General features: G+C 48.6%; 6 protein-coding genes across 6 annotated transcripts; 5 read left to right on the forward strand and 1 right to left on the reverse strand.

Moving 5' to 3' along the window:
- Positions 1-5,203: 5,203 nt before the first annotated feature.
- On the forward strand, positions 5,204-7,107 carry N7533_009124 (Ytp1 family protein; the record flags this gene model as incomplete). Its single annotated transcript, XM_057105774.1, has 3 exons — positions 5,204-5,471; positions 5,537-6,867; positions 6,934-7,107. 3 exons carry the CDS (start codon positions 5,204-5,206, stop codon positions 7,105-7,107), a joined length of 1,773 nt encoding a protein of 590 aa, XP_056957223.1.
- A 990-nt stretch (positions 7,108-8,097) lies between these two features.
- On the forward strand, positions 8,098-9,074 carry N7533_009125 (dienelactone hydrolase family protein; the record flags this gene model as incomplete). Its single annotated transcript, XM_057105775.1, has 4 exons — positions 8,098-8,150; positions 8,219-8,691; positions 8,758-8,956; positions 9,041-9,074. The coding sequence occupies 4 exons, from the start codon at positions 8,098-8,100 to the stop codon at positions 9,072-9,074; spliced, it is 759 nt and encodes a 252-aa protein (XP_056957224.1).
- Positions 9,075-9,614: 540 nt separating this feature from the next.
- Positions 9,615-10,187, forward strand: N7533_009126 (uncharacterized protein; the record flags this gene model as incomplete). Its single annotated transcript, XM_057105776.1, has 1 exon — positions 9,615-10,187. The coding sequence occupies one exon, from the start codon at positions 9,615-9,617 to the stop codon at positions 10,185-10,187; it is 573 nt and encodes a 190-aa protein (XP_056957225.1).
- Positions 10,188-13,350: 3,163 nt separating this feature from the next.
- rbd2 (rhomboid protease family protein RBD2) lies at positions 13,351-14,491 on the forward strand (the record flags this gene model as incomplete). The annotated part of the gene is made up of 6 exons (XM_057105777.1): positions 13,351-13,528; positions 13,610-13,747; positions 13,835-13,916; positions 13,971-14,036; positions 14,099-14,220; positions 14,274-14,491. Coding segments are annotated over 6 exons (804 nt in total), but the record flags the coding sequence as incomplete, so codon positions are not given.
- Positions 14,492-14,790: 299 nt separating this feature from the next.
- Positions 14,791-16,908, forward strand: N7533_009128 (GPI-anchored transamidase subunit GAA1; the record flags this gene model as incomplete). Its single annotated transcript, XM_057105778.1, has 4 exons — positions 14,791-14,803; positions 14,868-15,201; positions 15,262-16,366; positions 16,423-16,908. 4 exons carry the CDS (start codon positions 14,791-14,793, stop codon positions 16,906-16,908), a joined length of 1,938 nt encoding a protein of 645 aa, XP_056957227.1.
- A 152-nt stretch (positions 16,909-17,060) lies between these two features.
- On the reverse strand, positions 17,061-18,381 carry N7533_009129 (proteasome regulatory particle lid subunit RPN9; the record flags this gene model as incomplete). The annotated part of the gene is made up of 3 exons (XM_057105779.1): positions 17,061-17,702; positions 17,791-18,026; positions 18,117-18,381. The coding sequence occupies 3 exons, from the start codon at positions 18,379-18,381 to the stop codon at positions 17,061-17,063; spliced, it is 1,143 nt and encodes a 380-aa protein (XP_056957228.1).
- Between the last annotated feature and the right edge of the window lie 724 nt (positions 18,382-19,105).

Raw genomic sequence — 19,105 nt, forward strand, 5'->3', positions numbered from 1 at the left:
CAATCACATGCGTTGGGCATTACGAGTGCAACAAAAGGACACAAACATCCAAATCAAGGTGCTGGAAAGGCACCGATGCTTGAGTCATTGTCACACCGTACGATCGTGTCACAACCCAGTAGTCTCTATAGTCCGGGGTAGGATGACAAGGAGGCTTTCTTTGACTCGTCTACTGGACTACTTAGCAGTGGGTGGGATAGTTAAGTCGCGCGAAAGATTGTATCATATGACAGTTTCAATGAGATCAGCAAAAGTTGCCGGATTATGTATTCCGTTTCAGAGAATGAATGAAATAGGTCAAAATATGGAAATAAAAGAGAGAGAAAACTGAGACCCAAAAGGCCTAGTTGTGCGTGTACGGTGCGTGTGCAGAGGAGCAATACCGGAAGCCCGCGGATGTCCCGCGGATGCCGATTCAATCGTGCCCAATCAATACAGCGCGAAGATCGTCGGGTCGACGGAGACGGGTCCGGTTCGGTCCCGCTCGTGCGGATCTTGGCTCGTTCAATTGCCTGGATTTGTATAGGGGCTTTTCGTCTGGCCTTGTGACAGTCTTGGGCACTTTTAGCAATGATGATCATGACTCGGAGATGCGGAGGTGGATCTTATAGAGAATGTGCCCAGGTGTTTATTGTCATATCCCAGTCCGACATTAGAACCAGAGTACTTCCCATACATAGGGCGCTCCATGCACAGACTTTTGAATGAAGCGCCTTCGTATATTCCATCTCCGCTTCAGAGATTTCTTGGCGCTAGAGGGTGAATCAGTGGGGTCTCAAGGCGGTGATAGTCTTCGCACATTCAAACCTCTTCTGCCGTCCAGGAACCAGGTACGCCCATCGGGCCAAGCTATTCAGTGCTAGATGACCGCCGTCCCGGGTCAATCCATTTTGAGCAAGACCCGCTCCTCGACCAGGGTGAGTCCGGATAACTCGGTTGACAAGGTTGCCGGTTTCTTCCTAGCGATTCAGAGACTATACGTAACGGGGTCTTGGTGGCAGACGCTCACATATTGCAATCGTTGTAAATACTTCTTTGTCATTCGGATCTTGGTTGAAAGGGCTATATCCGAGCCTCTTCGATCTCAATTGCTTTGGTGACCAGGGTGGATCCCCGAATTGGGTAGAAGCGCATTGTTTCAAATGGGAAACAAGGTTGAAGGGCCTCTAAGATCAGATTGTCGGCATTTGAGCACTACTATCAGTAAGGGCATTCCGATCCCGATTCCAAAGGTGAAATATGGTTGTGATCTATTAGGATAAGCCATCGATGGCCTCCTAGTCCTCTCCATGCTGAACAATATCTGCGAATGTGTCTATATATCGACAATAGATCGTCTTGTTCCGGTGCAAATTGTACTACTAGCAGCAACCAGCAAGTAGATGACGTGGTAGCTCATGATAAGTACGGATATGAAGCCCGGTTTTGGGTCTAAGACTATTCCTAGTCGCGCAGCAGGTCAGATACCTGTTTCCATTGCCGGATATTTCCCTTCAGATAGAAAGGTCTCATCTAGCGAAGGATATTTGAGCAAATTTAGTGATGAGCAACTTGAATGGTCGCTTTCATAACACAAACACAGAGCCAGCTGACGGATGAGAACATTTCGTGCCGTACCCAACGTCAATCTTTGTGCTGATTTGTGGGATGCCGGAGATGCTAATTTCGAAGGGTACTATCCGACTCTGACGTATGCAACTGTTCCCGGTCTGATATAACATTACAGTTATTTGTTCGAGGAAGGCCGAGTGGACTGGCCTTCCCTCAGTTCGTGAACATGACAGAGTACTATTAGCTAGTATCATTTTCACACCTTCAGAGGTTGCTGGCATAGCTTGCCAAGTTGACACCATCGTATGACCCTGTACTAGAGTTCAAGTTCAATCAATGCAGATAAACGATGTGCATGTGATAGGGCTATAGGGGTATATGCCGTGACTACTACTAGTACTACTACCTAGGTAGTATATCTTGTACCTTCGAAGTTCAAGTTCAACTTGAAGTTGAATCCGAGTCTGCACGGCACTCCGAGCTAGTGATAGAGAATATCAAGACCTTCGAGTTGTTTGAGTGTAAATTTGAAGTGAGCTTGATTTTCTGGTTTAATTCATCCGAAATGAACCATAGCCTAGTGGTCCCCGTGGCGGCTCTTCATAAGATGAGCTTCCGGCCATTGCCGCATCCCAGACCGCGGGCTTGCTTCGGCAGACCTGCAGGATGATTCCTTCCCAGCAGCCTATATTGAGTACCCCCGCAATCGAGAAATCCGACTTTCATCGAAGCTGTGGTAAGGAGATAGGGAAGATGATTGGGTGGCTGTACCACAGTGGGACAGATCTGTTCGATGTGAGGGGCTCAAATAGTCATACCTTCGGCCTGTGCTCGAGCACCGTATACGTACAAAATAGCTTTTTTCGTCGCATTTAACACAACAAATCTCATCCTACTTGGCATTTTGCTCAAACTACAAAAGTACAGCGGGCCCTCGTGAGAGGTCCTTAGCACCCTTATGAGATGCACCCAAGCCTGGGTATTGAGCATGGCTTTGTTTGCTCATGAAACTATATCTCTTAGCTACAGTAAGCTGTATGCACAGGATTGGAGTTGACATGGATGGATAGAGGGAGAACGGTTCCAAATTAGGCCATTGCTAGTAAATCTTACTCAGCAGGAGTGCCCAACAGAACTGATGGACTTGAGGCGACTCCCATAATTATTCGATCAGAAGAAACGAATTTTTTACCAAGAATTTTGTGCACTTTCCGTACGTGGTTTGGTTACATTCGTGACCGCTTCAAGTTATCAGTCATGCTGCATGGCTCGTCACAGAAGGAGGGGGATCACCGTTTTCCAAGATTACAGGTTCAACCCACAAGTATATTTCTAATCATTCTAAACCTTAAACGGTACCCGATCTTGCTTACGCAGTAGATATTTCTTTATTCATCATTTACAAATCACACGTATGATTAGTACCCAAGTTTCGTGATTTCAAGTTCCTCTTCGAGTGTTCTCACAAAGGCAAATCATCGGGACACTGAGTTAACTCCGAATGGGGGTCAACGTTCATCGAACACCCTTGGCGGCTATACGGAGTACGGATATAGATGGACGCGGAGTGGCACAGCGGTTCGTAACCGGCCTATGATAGTTCATGAGCAAAACATCGGTCGCGGTGTGGTCCTTGCACCGACTCTTAAAAACCCATGATGCTCGGCCCAAGAAGGCCGAGCGCCTTTAGCCAGGGTAATCATTCGGGGCCAGGACGGAGCTAGGATTATTAGCTCGGGGATAACATCATCCTGCATCTGCACGCCAGGATGATTCACGCCTTGTCACAACCCGGTGTGGATCCGGTCGTGAAATGTATTTTGACGGGGTGGCTGGGGGCCAGATCAAGGTCTTATGTACATACTCCACATGGTTGGACCACGAGTCGCCCCAGTCATGCCATGGAATCATGATGGCCTCAGACAAGAAAATATAGGAAAGCACCAAGGGAGCCCAGAGGGAGGTTTTGAGTGGAGGTCTGATAGATCAGCGGCAGGGCGACCGAGGGGGGATCAGACCCCGCCAAACGAACAACTCAAAATATGTAGTGCGGCTCGGAAGCTCGCAATCAGCGAGGCCGAGAGGGATACGAAAGGAAGGATAGGATGCCGGGGGTCCGAAGCTGACCGAGTGGATCTGTGCGTGTACGGTTGTGGGCACTTTTAGTGGCACTGTCCTCGGACTCTCCCGTAGTATGGAAAATATTAGGTTATGATATTTCAATGACATGTACATACTCCGTACTAGTATTCTTCAAAGCAGGACAGGGATCTTCTGGGCTATATGGTCAATCTAGATATCTTATCCTGCTACTAGTAGGAAATAGTAATTGGGGCTAGACGGGGGAGGCTTGTGTCCACTATGATGACCGACCGCTACAGGGCTGAATTATGGAGCTCCCGAAATTCTCTATGTACCCAACAGAAGCAAAAGAACGGCCAAATGCAAATGCAAATGCAAGTGCAGATGTGCTAGGGCTAGGCAGGATCTTTGAATCTCCTGGCGGTGTATCCATCTCCTAACCAGGCAAAGATCGACTACATCATGAGGAACGCGCTTGCAGCATTACTACAGGAAAATGCTGGTAAGTACAAAGAATGCCACTGGGTGTATACCGCCAAAATCCGCAGCTGCAGATGCCGAACAAGGGACCTTGGTTCTTGGCAAGCCCAATTTCTGGGTAGGTGAGGTCACTTGCCTTCAAACCCGAGCTCAATCTCGATTTCGGCCTCCCGGCTCTTCCGAGAGAAAATAACAGAAAATTAAAATTTCCTAATTGGATAGTTTCATTCAAACGCGAGAACTGTTGCCAAGGCTGGAGCCTGTCGACGAATGTCTTTTTAATATTGATAATAATTGAACTCTGGACGTGGTGCAAACCAAAGAAGCTCTAATAGGTAGGACAATCTGGTGTGCATCTGCATAGGAGGGGAGGACACACCGACCCAATGGAATATTACCCATCCCTACCACAAGCAGGTGTAAAAAGGTCTAGATGATGCACGGACTGAAACGGCAATTCGGGCCAGCTAGAAAAAAAAAAAGAGAAAAAAAAGCAAGAAAGGGAAAAAAACGATAGAACGGCACCCGGAAGCGCTGGTTTTATTACCACGCACCCCATTCTATCCCCGCCCTCGGAGTATTGGAAATCATCGATTCTTTTTCCAGACAGAAATTCCAAAAAAAAAGGAACATTAATTATTATTGTTACTTTCTTCACATTCAAGGAAATCGGCACCTTACTCCATTATTAATTCTCTGCCCCACTGACCTCCTTTTATATACTGAGTCTGCCTCCCCATACTTCCCTTTCAGCCCTACTTGATCCCATCTCTCCGAGTCCCCTATCCTCCTCCCCCAGCCCGCTCTAGACTCGTCGCGTGGTTTCTCAAATTCACTCGATTGATGAGTCATTTAGTTCAGACCGGTTTCTGGCAAAACAAATGAAACTGGAAGAACCATAAAAATAAGGAAGCTTGCATTCACTGAAGAGCCTGGAAGCATCGTTACGTCACGATTCGACAGAGCTTCAATCTCGCGCCTGATTGAAGCTCTTACCTTCTCCGATTTTTCTCTCTTTCTCCTTTCGTACCTGGAGTCCGCTCCTCACAATAGTTATACCTCAGCTTTACGATCGAACGACTTGATGCTCATGCGGCAAACAGCTACTCGCGCCGCCCTCGTGGCAGTATTCCTGGCGGCCTCGGTGCTCGCGCATGGTGATGAATCGACAAATACGAATACGAACATGGACATGGATATGGATATGAACACGAGCATGAACAAGCCGGCATCGGCGGAACCTGCACACCCCAACAGCGAAGGACCGATGAGCTATTTCGCCTATGACAAACACAGGGGCGCCATTCTGGCGCATATCAGTTTGATGATCGCGGCCTGGTGCCTTTTGCTCCCTACATGTAAGTGTCAACACGGATAGGCCGGATGAACGCGGAAAGGAATCAAAACTAACTGGTCGTTTAAGCGGTCATGCTCAGCATCGCGCGATCACGATTTGCCCTGCCGTCGCAATTCGTGTTTATGCTGTGCAATGCCTTCGGCTTGCTTCTCGGCATTATTTATAATGAGCAGACACCCGACCTCTACGAGAATAATGCACACCACAAGATCGGATGGGTTATCACCTGGGTGGTCAGCACTCAGCTCATCTTGAGCTTGATCTTTGTCTATGCCGGCCGAGGCGAGTCGAAGACTAAGTCTAGATCTTTCGAGCGCGCTACGTTCCTCCCCGTCGCAACCGATGACCATGAGCATGTCCACATCTTCCCTACTACCCCAATGCACGAACATCGCTGGTCCCGGGACAGTGGACAGGGCACCGAACCTAACTCACCCAGCCACTGCCCTGCGTCTCCATCTTTCGAGCCTCCGGAATACGACGGATTCGAGAAACCTGAGGACGATGTTCCGAACGAGACCACTGGACCTCGCCGTTGGATAAAGAGCACCTTTGTGGATCGGTTCCTGTCGAGACTCGTGCCTGGCATGGTTTCCAACCGCGTTTTGCGTGTTTTCTACGTCGTATATAAGGTGATTGACCGGATAATCCTTCCTTTCGGCTTCATCGCTATGGCCACTGGTGCGGTCACATACGGCGGTATAATGCGTGGAAGAGATATCTTCAATGGCCTGGCGCACTTTATCAAAGGCGGAATCTTCTTCTGGTACGGTGTGCTCACCCTCGGTCGCTATATCGGCTGCTGGGCGGATCTGGGCTGGGCTTGGAACAAGAAGCCCTCCGCTTCCATCGTCGGCAACTGGAAGTCCAAGGTCCCATCGGGAGAATGGACCGAGTCTTTTGTCATCTTTTTCTATGGCATCACTAACGTCTTCCTGGAACACCTTGCGAATTCGGGCAAGGAATGGTCGTCAACGGATTTGGAACATGTCTCCATCACAGTCCTCTTCTTCGGTGGTGGCCTAGCCGGCATGCTCTTTGAATCTTCGCGTATCCGTGACGCTCTCAACAACACCATTCTCCAGTACCCAGGACACGGAACTCGCGACGAGGGATGGCAGCTTCCGAGATCACAGAATGTGTCTCTAAACCCCATGCCAGCTTTGGTCATTCTACTCCTTGGTATGATGATGGGCTCACACCACCAAGTTAGCATGACGTCGACAATGGTACACAAGCAATGGGGTAACATGTTGGTTGGGTTTGCACTGGCTCGCGGCATGACCTATGTCTTATTATACATTCGCCCGCCCACCTCATACCTGCCCGCTCGGCCACCGACCGAGATCGTTGCTGCCTTCTGCCTCATGTCTGGAGGTCTTATCTTTATGATGAGCGTAAGTAAACACTACGTTCATAAGTGAAACCCCTAGCGAGATAATAAATATACTAACCTGAGGCAGACTCGTAACGTCATCGAGGCCATGGAATATTACGATGTCGATGCGATGTTCACCTTCACCGTTGGCTTGGGTTTCACGGCATTCATCATGGCCCTGGAGATTCTGGCCATTGCACTCAAGGCATGGGCTGTGAAGCGTGAGCAGCCCCGAGAGCCAAAATACCGGTTCCCATAAGTCATTTTTCATATTTTGTTTTTGTTTGACAACGATACCCCTTACAATTATGTGACTTTTTTTGTCTTCCTGCGGTCATTTGAATTTGTCTATTTTTATTTATCTCTTTCTTTTCCGTCCGTGCAATGTTGATGCTAGTCAAAACTGTTGCCAAGGACGCTAATCTCCGCTCCGCAGAACCTGGGGACATGAAAATGTGTAATGTTAAATAGTACTTCCGACATTTCCGAAAATTCGGAATGAGTAACGGATTGAAGTGGTATTAATTTTACGTGTAGATGATCATCCATGATTTTTCAGAAACAGAATATCTGGTCGTCTACATTTTTATATGTCGAAATCCACGAATGGAAGCTGTTCATCCTGTAGGATATAGTAGTACTCTATTTTAACCTTAAAACCGCCCCTTTCTCTAAGCCTTTAGCCGGTTCGGGGATAACAGGATTAACGCCGGGCCTTGCCGTGCCGAGTACCGAGTCGGCAGTTGCGCTGTCTTGTGCTTCCCTGGGGTCATCACAAGGTGAAGTGATTTCGATATATGACTTGAGAGATTGTAAATACCTAAGATATCTTGCAAACTGAATTGTGTCTTTGCGAATGACCCCGCGGTACAAATACTCAAGCTACCGTAGGTACAGAAACGTTGAGAAACAGTAGCATTAATAATCGAATAGACTGCGACCACGAGGGGTAATGGTAGAGTGGGTCAATGATGGATGCCCATGAGCTCGACTTTGTGCGAGCTTAGCGGGACATCTGGTTGTTGATTGGGCCAAATATGAAGAGTTGGAGAGTTGGAGGTGGGTGTGGGATGTGGGAATGGGTCCGATGGGGCTTCGTACCCGTCACGAATGGAAGGAGGGGCTATGATTTAATCAGACCTCCCCTCGGATACTTTTCTTTGCAATCCCACCCTCCTTCGGTTTCTCTCTTTCTACCTCCCTATCCTATTCTCGATACCCTTTCCCTTACTCCCTTCCTTTAAACACAATGGCTTCCAACCCCCCCCGCTGCCTGCTGTGCCTCTGGCTTCAAGCACGAGGGTACCCCTCTCGGAGAGACCAAGAACGTCGACGGAAGTGAGTGAAAGCTAGATACTGCATCATGGTAGTGCCTACCTAACCAATCAATTTACCCCAGTTGACACCTACATCACCTACCCCAAGGACAAGAGCACTGACAAGGCTGTCCTCTTCCTTACCGACATCTTCGGAATCTTCCCCAACGCCCAGCTCCTGGCTGACGAGTTTGCCAACAATGGCTTCCTGACCGTTATCCCCGATCTGTTCCAGGGTGACCAGATCTCCGTCGCGGATATGGAATCGGGCAAGGCCGACCTCCCCGCTTGGCTCCCCAAGCACCAGCCCGGCAACGTTGACCCCGTCGTCGAGAAGACCATCAAGTACATGCGTGAGACACTTAACGTGAAGAAGATCGCCGCCGTCGGCTACTGCTTCGGTGGAAAGTACGTCACTCGTTACCTCAAGCCCGGCCAGATCGATGTTGGCTACAGCGCGCACCCTTCTTTCGTCACCCACGAGGAGCTGGGTGCGATCAAGGGACCTTTCTCCATCGCCGCCGCCGGTATGTAACACCACCCCTACCTATTCTACACAGCTTCGGAATTTAGAATTCTCTAACACAAAACAGAGACCGACAGCATCTTCACCACTCAGCTCCGCCACGAGTCCGAGGAGACTCTCATCAAGGCTGGCCAGCCTTGGCAGATCAACCTGTTCAGCGGCGTTTCTCACGGCTTCGCCGTCCGCGGTGACCTGAACAACAAGACCCAGAAGTGGGCCAAGGAGCAGGCTTTCTGCCAAGCTGTTGTTTGGTTCAACCAGCACCTGTAAGAAGGGGTGAACACCGGAGCAAAGCTGAAATGAACGGCACATGGCTCGCTCATGATTAATACATTGCTGATCGTGTGTAGAGTTCGTGACGATACACAGGCAGCTAAGTTATGAGGAATGAAAACCCTAGCTCTAAGTAAAGTTGTGATAAAGCATAGCCAATGAGCAAATTGAATTCCATATGAATTATGAAAAGAATATAGATAGACTCATCTTCAACTTTGGAACATCTTAGTATGGATGTGCTAGTAGTTACTAGTAGTTAACTTAACTAATAGTTCATCATGATATGATATAGATTACATTTTATCTCAAGTTTGGCATCTGCCTCATATCTTCAGGCCTGGAAAAACCAGCCCATGGGGCCAACGATTCGATTTTCAATTTTAACATAACAAATCCAGGTAGAATCACAATCAAACCAGAAGAATCAAACGAAATCCGTTTATACTGCTCAACCCTGGCCAATCATGAGCGGTCACCAATGATTATGTCATCCGACGTAAATGGTCGCTGTGGATCACCCTAACCCGTTGGGGGAAAGTGGGAAAGAAATGACACCAAAAGCGTGGGCGCTAACTAGCAATGTTATGATCCATCCATTTTCATTCCACTCATTCCCCATGATCAGCTACATGAGTTCCACCCACCAAGATGGAGAGGAATTGGGTATTGCCCTCGAACTTGGACTTTACGGCCTGTCGGGAAGACTTAAAACTACCAAGTCTCGAGGATATGCGTGTTTACTGGCACACTAAAATGCTGGCTGCACAGCGATACATGGCTGTCATGAACGAAGGTTTCAGTCTCGTGCTCCACTTGAACAATGATCGATATGCAGACGAGCTAGAAGCAAACATCAGAAAGAATTTCAGCACTTTACAGCCACGTGCTCTTGACAGCTTGGAGAACCCTGGCTTGAGTTGGACCGATCTTATCAGAGAAACCAACGAAGCTTCCTTCACCCAGGTCGACAAAGGAGTGTTTTCGTGTTGTGTTCGCAATCACAGATTTAAAATGACCGCTGAGGATCGCAAACAAGTTTGCCGTTACCACTCCATCTCACTTGTGCATCAAATACCGGAACAAAAACATGTTTGTATCGAGAGAGATACCATTTCTGAGCTCCGCACTTTGATTGTGGACTGTAAAAAAGATCGAGAAGAGGGTAGGTCTCCTGGAAAGACAATATTTATTCAGATGAAGATTAACCTGAACAGCGGCTAAATTTGAAGAGAAGTTGGATGATCTTCTGAGGGAACGTGATTACCAACTGCGCGAATTACAAGAAACGTGGGCAGCTTCGTTGAGATCGACATCGTCTCCGCACAATACTTCATCAGAGCCTACGAACATTTTGGCTGGACGTCTACCGGACACACTGCCGATTCACAAACCACATGAACCGCCTGAGCCTTCAGTGTTGAACGACAGAGCTGTTCCTCGGTGGTCCCGAGAACCATCACCCACAAATTCTGTGATCGTTATTGATTCTGATGATTGCTCCCAACAAATCACCACATCCCACCAGTCAAGAACAGGCACTCAAACATCAATTCGATTAACCCCAAACTCAAATCTGGATCAGGCGCAAGGAACCCCATTGTCAAATTCTTCAACCGACCAACAGTCAGTAATCAACCCTACGGACGCCCGGGGATTCACCTATAGAACCCAGGACGAAAAATTACACGATGCTAGTTTTCTCGCGTTTCAGCGTGATCGCAATATTCCCTGGTCTCGAATACGAGAGAACTATGAACAAAGATTTGGGGTTGCTCGAACTCGGGGAACCTTGACTGTGAGACATTATTGCCTACCAAAGGACGAGAGGGTATCGAGCGGATGCGTGGCGTTGACGCTTCGCTCGAGGCCGCGTTTGAAGGAACTGGTCGAAAGACTTTGGCCTGGATGACATTTTAGCACTGTATCTATGAACTGCACATCTTGGCGTTGTGACTATTATTGTCTGTTCTTGTTCTTTTTCTTGTTCTTTTTATGGGGACTGGGCGTTGTTTTTCAAAGGAGCTATCTGTTATGTGCTGAGGTCTGCAAATACCCTCCTAGATCTGTCATTAATATACCCACTGATTCAATCCCCATGTTCATTACAGGTTCACAATATGAAGATGATTAAAAATATGCGAATTTGCTCAACTCAACTCCTCTGAGGTCTAAGACTTAGATATTAGTCGAAGTGATTTCTATTGACCGCCGAGGGCTTTCCTCAGCTCGGAATGAAGAACTACAAAGAGAAAGGAGAACTGGCTACACAGACTTTCAAAGTTCGTGCTCATACTTCGAGGATAAAAATAACCACCAGAGAGATGATCGAACCATCGGAACATTCGCCGGTAGGCTTGAAGTAGTAAACTTGGAAGAACTTGAACTTGAACCTTGGCAGCATCTTGCGCCCGCTTTGACACAGTCCCCATGACATCGAGATATTCAGCAGGACTATACAGGTCTTTGCTTTCTTTCACGTTGAATCTACCCCAACCACATAAATATCTCGTATATGCGGCGAGATGGCTATTCACTCCGCTTGCAACTTCCATCTAGGCTGATCGCAATTGTCGTCTGGCCTATCCTTCTCCAAGTTCAAGTTCTATCTCCAAATACTTTCTGAATAACACCACCACACAAGAGAAAGGCGGGGACTGCGACTGCTAGTTCGGGTCTCTCGGAGCCTGCCCGTAAACGGGGAAAAGCAGAGATAATCGATTTGAAGAGAGCCTCATTCCTGAAAGCTGAGGTTAAACTCAAACTCTAAAGCCCTTCTGACTGAATTACTTATAGTTTCCTAAAGGCTCTTCAGGTACCCTGTATCATTGGCCTACCTGGCACTGATAAGCCACTTGCAACCCAATTCATGGGTGATACTGCCAGTGGAGCCTTCATTAAAATCATCGACCAGCGTGACCTAGACGAGATAGAAGCTTAGAGTGGAGAAAAAGCAACAGTAGCAGGATATAAAGCAGGGACCGGTGTCAGCGTTAAGTTATCAGTAGCTTTACTGATATAGCTCCGGAGCCTACTGCCTTGTATTCTGGAGCAATAAAGCTACTGATCGAATTAATGATCACCCTCCCCCACCCCGCTGACCCGGCCCAAATTCGCATGCCTTCCAAGGTTCCAACGTTATATCAACCTTGGAAGATAGCACTATTCTGCCGTGTCAAAAATATATCACCAGGAGCTTCACGCAATAGACTTCCAAGGTTCTTTCTCCTTGGCTAGTACGGCAACTTCCCCCGTTGGACAACATACTAGTAAGTATTTGCTTGATACAAAGGACGATTTCAAAAATGTACCTAAGTCGACAATTCCAGGTGAATTCACGACCCCAGATTCAGAGATGCTCTTCCAGCGACGAATCCAGCAGTAGCAGAAACAGAACTAACAGCATCTGCAAGAACAGGAGCATCTAAAAGATCGCAGTTTGTCCCAAATCCAACGGCACCAGCTTCCCATCCACCTGGGGGCTCTGGAGGAAGTCCTTGAACATCATGATGCGCAATTCATCTCTATTGCCCCCTTCTAATGTTTAAAATTTGGCAAAAAGAAGTTCAAGGTTGATGATGAGACTTCATTTCTCGTACTAAGCGAAGGCAAACCGGAGGAAACTCTGACGCTTTCAAATTGCTTGCCTTTTCTTCTTCTTCTTTTTTTTTCAAAAAATTGGTCTTCTGCTGTTACTCAATTTATTTATCTTGCCCAGACGGGTATAAGTAACAAGGAGTAGTAACTACTAACATATAATTTGATGTGTACACTATGTAATACAGCAGGTATTAGATTTTGGGCAAATGCCCTGCCCTAATCCCAAGACGGACTAGCGGCGATCGCCTTCAAAGCGTCGACGCCCGAACGGCCGACACTCCGCGCGAACACCTCTTCATCACTCTCCTTGGCACTGTCGTTGCGCGAGTCTCTCGCTTTGTCGACAAATACTATCGCCTTCTCCTCTGAAACTCATCATAGTATCGTCTATCGCCCATACTCCGACCGAATCGATCGCGTGCGCCCGTGAGTTATCCCTGGAACGAATACGAAGTTTGAATCCCTCATGATCCGCGAAGCCTCGATGATGCTAACAATTTTTCTGTCTTAGACGACTGCCTTGTTGTAATTCTTCCGATTCTTCGGTAATCCGTGGAATAGCCCAGCCTACGCCAAGTACCTGCTTGTCGCGTCCCAAAAAGCCAGCCTGTCCCACTTACTCCATCGACGTATCGACTCGAGACCTAGTGGACTATTGAATCCAACGCCGCCTCCATACTATCTTCGGAGCTGAAATTGTCTGGTTTGGCGTGTTAAAACGGTTGAGACGACTATCTCTCTATCTGAGCATATCCGCCGCATAAGAAATAAATATGGCGACCCCAGCTGCACTTCCCCCTTGCCTTTCAATCCCTCCCGGGTCCGATCATACTTGGTGCGGCTGCCGCTTTTTACCCGCCTTGTGCTCTTGGTGATCTTCGCTTTCTGGTTGTTGGAATTGCAAACAATGTGGAGTGTCGTACAATGGGGAGCGCTGATCCCGGACGAAATTAACCTTGGAACGAGTAAGTCGTCGCCCCAACTTACCACTTACCTATCTTGGTTGGAACTGGATCTGGGGAGCCTTGCTGATTCTCGAAATTTAGTGTATCGTCTGAATACGTTTCCTTTGATCCACACTGGTTTTTTCCACGCGTTGTTGAATGCCCTGGCCCTGACGCCACTTTTGGAGCGGTTTGAAGCGGAACATGGCACGCTGACATCCATTGCCTTGTTTGTCGGTCGTAAGTATCACACCGCACTTCTGAAGTTTAAAATGGATGAGATGATCTCAATTATTGGAACTTCTTGCTGACGAGATATCTTCCCAGCACTCTCCACCTTCCCCGCCGGTATCTACCTCCTGATCGAGAAGCTTATCCTGCACAGCAACACGTCTGTGGTTGGATCAAGGTGCGTAACTTCCCCGAAGATTGTTGGTTGACCATATGCTCATATCGTTACTAGCATCTGGGTGTTCTTGCTCCTCGGATCCGAAGCCATCCGAACCTATAAATCGAACCCCCACTTCAGGTATGTGCAAGCTATGCTAGAGTATTGATTTCTATAATATTGTTGCTGACCGTTTCATCCAGCCTCGGCCCATACAAGATCCCTACTTGGACTTCGCCTTTGTTTGCATGTGTGGTTCTTTCCATTTTAGTATCCAACGTGAGCTTCCTTGGCCATCTCTGCGCCATTCTCATCGGATATCTCTGTAAGTTTCTGCTTGAAAGCCCCCGTTTACGGGCCATAGACTAATTTTCCCAGTTGGTCTCGGATACTTAAAGTTCCTGGTGCCACCCGAGAAGATCCTGCGATGGATCGAGGGTAAGCTGAACCTCCTCGGCCGACTGCCGCACTATATCTCTGTCGACCAAAAGACCTTTGGACGCTATGGTGTTCTCCCCTCGTCTAACAACGCGGCCAATGGCAACAACGGCACCCCCATGAGCTTCCTGGGCACCAACCAGCGTCTTGGTGCATGAATGATAGGAGAGAAAAAGAGGGAACGACCACTATTTACCTTAATATTCGTGTGTATAGTTTGACATAGTGTTTTATTACGTTGACGAGGGTGTAAAGGAGGCATTAGGCCATTAGCATAGCGAGTGCATCTATAATAATTCTGCGCATTTGGTTCTACTCGTGTGACGTAAATTCCCGTAAACAACTCCGAGCTCCGCAACTACACCGTTGGCCTCCGCGACAATCGTCTACCAACTCGATTCAATTGACGGGACTCTTGTTGCCAAGTGGGGAGATATTTCCTCATGGTTACCTCGAAATGGCCCTGAAATGTGAGTGTTTGAACGCCAGCTACCCCGGGCGCATCTCTCCCTTCTTTGTCCCCTCCCTCCCCAGACACCTGGGGACAACGAGACCCTGACAACTTTCAAATGACAGCCGCAATCCGCAATCTGCGGGAAAACCCTCGCTTCCTCTTCACTCGCCTTCCGAATATATTATCGTTTCTCTGCATCGTCGTCGGTGTCGCTTGGTTACTTCTTCTACCCCTAGATGACAATTCGCGACGGACATACATCTCCGAGAATGCGCTCCTGCCCGGCCAGGTCCACGCCTATTTCACTGGCAGTGAGCAGAACATATTTCGTGGCTATAAGCAGGAACTGCAAGCGTTATTGAACGAGGGTCGCGAGACCGAGAACCAGGAAACTGAGGTAGAGGTGACTCCGGCGTAAGTGGCATGAATACAACTGGACAAATACAAGCAGGACACGCCCTAACGATCTACCAGGGCCTCGAACAAAGTTCACTCAATCCTACAAGCCGCAGGACTTAAAGTCGCAACGCAGAAATACGAGTACACCTCAGCCGGTATCACTCACCAAGGCGAGAACATTTACGGCATCATCCACGCACCGCGGGGCGACGCAACGGAGGCAATTGTATTGGTGGCGGCATGGAAGACAGCAGATGATGAGCTCAACCTGAAAGGTGTCACGCTAGCTCTCACCCTTGCTAGATACTTCAAACGCTGGTCCCTCTGGTCCAAGGACATCATCTTTTTGTTCACACCGGACAGCAAAACAGGAACGCAAGCTTGGGTCGACGCCTACCATGACCTGCATCCAGAATCCGTTCAGCCTCTGCCATTGAAGAGCGGAGCTTTGCAAGGTGCCGTGGTCATTGAGTATCCCTTCGAGCATCACTTCCAGAAACTTCACATCGTCTACGATGGTGTCAACGGCCAGTTGCCTAACTTGGACCTGTTCAACACGGCCGTGGCCATCGCAGGCGGCCAGATGGGCATTGGAGCTAATCTCCAGGAGATGTGGGAGCACAACGATAGCTATGAAGCACGCCTTCAGACGATGATGCGTGGAATGACGAAGCAAGGCCTCGGATATGCTACTGGAGCCCATAGCAGCTTCATGCCGTATCACATTGATGCCATCACTCTGCAGCCTAAGGGCGAAGGATGGGAAGACGAAATGGCGTTGGGTCGGACCATCGAGAGTATGTGCCGCAGTTTGAACAACCTGTTGGAGCACTTGCACCAGAGCTTCTTCTTTTATCTGCTCATGCATAGCAACCGCTTCGTCAGCATCGGAACTTATCTTCCCAGTGCTATGCTTATTGCCGGAAACTTCACAATCATGGCCATCGCATTGTGGATGCGCACTGGCTATTATCCGGAATCAAAGCCGGACACCCCAACTGGCGAAAAGTCTAAGAGTGAAAAGCCGACAAAGACGGGAGCCAAGAAGATCGAAAAGGAAACCAAAATGAATGAAACTGCTCTCCCAGAGCGTCTCATGGCTTTGCCTTTGACCCTTGTCACTGGTCTGCACCTACTCGGTCTGGTCCCCCTCTGGACCTTTAACAATATTTTCCACCAGGTGAGATTCATTGATACAATCTAACATCAATACTTTCAATGCTAATAGAATGCTAGTATTTTACAACTGCGACATACATCTTCGTCGTTGTGGATATTGTTTTGCCATTATTTTTGGCTGCACTTCTCTCCAACGGCCTAGGCGTCTCGAAACCCATCATACCACAGCAATACCTCTTGATCAAGTCCTTTGCTCTCCTGCTACTCGGCCTTGCGCTTTCCACGCTCGCGACCCTCAACTTCTCTCTCTCTTTCATGATCGGCCTGCTCTGCGCACCGCTCAGCTTCATCGGCCGCCTTCAAGGCCCTGCCGCCCTCCGGTATGGTGTTTCTAGCCTGGGACTAGTGCTACTGAATCTTCTTTCTCCGCCAATGGTCCTTCTGGGCGTGTGTTGGTATACCGGCGTTTCTGTGGAGTCAGTGCTAACCCAAGCTGCGTTCGGCTGGGATGTATGGGGCATGTGGACTCAGGTTGTGGTGTGGTGCGTATGGTGGCCAGCCTGGCTGATTGGATGCGTCCAACTGGGCTCATCAATCTTTTAATATACACTCTTACCACCCTCTGGGGTCGCACATATGGCCACGGCTATATAGTAATCTAGAATTCTTGTTACAAATGAACAAACCACGATTCATATAAGCAGAACCATCTTATTCATTATAGATAGAAAGTGTCTAGGGACATGTAAAACCATCTATGCAGCCCAGACATCCTTGCCAACGCCCTCAATCCAGTGACCAAGTTGATTAACACCGGCATCCCAGTCTTTCAACCGGTTCCGCATGCCATCAATCTGCTTGAGATCCAGTACCTTGGGCTGGACCCAATGGATTTGTGCCACCTGCGCCACCTGGTCAATCGAACCCTTCAACAAGCCCAGAGACAGGGCCTTCATAACCAGGTGCTCGATCTCATCGGGCTGCACCTTCGTCTCGGAGGCAATAGCATCGAAGGAAAGGGAACGGTCGTGGGGCGGGCGGTGGAAGACCATCTCCGTCAGCGCGGAGAGGGAAATCTTCTGGTAAAGGAAGACCCGGTGCGACTCGAGTAGCTTGTTCTTGCTGATATTTCCGGCGAGCACGTCGTAAGCGCCCAGGTCGCCGCGGTTGAAAGCGAAGAGCAGCTCACGCAGCCAGTTGTGCGGTGTTGGGGTCAGAGTGTCCAGAATCGGGTGCAGGAGAAGCTCGCCGAAGTTGTAGATGGAGTCGGAGACCAGAGCGGCGACGCTGAGGTTATAGGCGCGCGAGACGCGCTCCGTTTCGGAAAGGTCTTCGAGGTCGATACAGGCCAGGTAGAGAAGGGCGTTTTTGTAGAAAGAGGCGAATTCTTGCTTAGCCTGGAATCGGGTTTGTTAGTATATTAAGTACCCTTTCTGCTTCCCCCAGACTGGGAATATCGGGTGTTTGACAGAACGAGAAACTTACGTGGTAGTAATCCGCGTTCACTCTGTAGAATGACGCATGCACCACGGTCTCGACTGAGTCGAACGAGTCCAGTGCCTTTTGGCAGGATGCCAGGTCCTTCTGTGCCCCCTCCAGGTCCTCAAGCTTCAGCTTGACATTGGCGACATCGGAAAGCGCATAGACGTGTGCATCTTGTGATTCGGGTTTGTCGACCTTGTCGGCGAGGGATGTGAGGAAAGCGAGGCGTTCTTTATCATCTATTGTGTCTCGTGAATAAGCAATTGTTCATGTAGCCATGCACAAGGTATCAGGGCAGCCCCAAAGAGGCCTTATGGGTTTCAGCTTACCGGCACACTCCGTCGCGGCCATCAAACCCAGCGCAACGAACTTGAGCTGGTTGATCCGATCGGCGAAGCTAAGGACGAAGGTCTTGAAGAAGGCTAAACGCTGCGGGGCACTCTCTGGCAGTTTGAAGAACTCGACCAGTGCGTCTGTCAACTGATGCCATAGCTTGCGCTCCCAGAAGTCTTCGAAAGTGAGGAGATAGGTCTGGGTCTCGGGGGTGCCGTTTGCTTGCTGCTCGGCCAGGAAATCGGGGATCTTGGACTCCATGGCGGCAAGCGGGAGAGTGAGTGATGGGGGGTCGTAGATGGGATCACTCGGAGAAAGAGATCGCGATGATGGACAATGAAGATGGTCTGAAGGAGGAGAGTCGTTAAGAGATGTGGGGATTGGAGGGAGACGCCGGCCGGAGCTGATGATGTCTTTCCATTTTGGAGCTTGCGGGCGGTCAGCAGCTACGAGTGGGCTACGCAAGCTGTATACATCCAGTTTACAAGATAGCTTTAACCATGCAGAAATGTCAAATGAGTACATTCTGTCCTTTCAATTTACGATACCTAGGTATTAAATAGATTGAAAGAGTTATATTTTGAATCCATTATGTTCGTAATCGATATAAAGTGGAATAGTGTCTGAAGAGAATCCAAGTCCAGACCGTGCAAATCATAAATCCACCCTAACTATATTAATAATATCCTAAATTCGAATCTCGGACACATTTAGCCTTTCCACTGATCCCAAGATCTCTCCGGGGCCCCTCTCATTGTGGTGGACTGACGTGAGGTCGTGAAGGTGGAAGTTTCCGAGAATGTTTGAATGTCTCCGAGTGGGCCTTAAATACTTTGGATAGACCTGCCCGCTACGGAAGGTTCCCCTCTTTACAACATTCCCTCTACTTTTTATAAATCTTCAAGTCTTTCTTCAGAGAATTTAGAAGTTTCTCATCTTCTCATCCTGATAATTTCTTAAGAAGTTCATTGAAATCACCTTCACC

This window comes from Penicillium manginii (assembly GCF_028828005.1).
Source record: "Penicillium manginii strain IBT 31320 chromosome Unknown utg000006l:1.0-4164085.0:1.0-4166146.0, whole genome shotgun sequence".
Taxonomy (NCBI): Eukaryota; Fungi; Ascomycota; class Eurotiomycetes; order Eurotiales; family Aspergillaceae; genus Penicillium; species Penicillium manginii.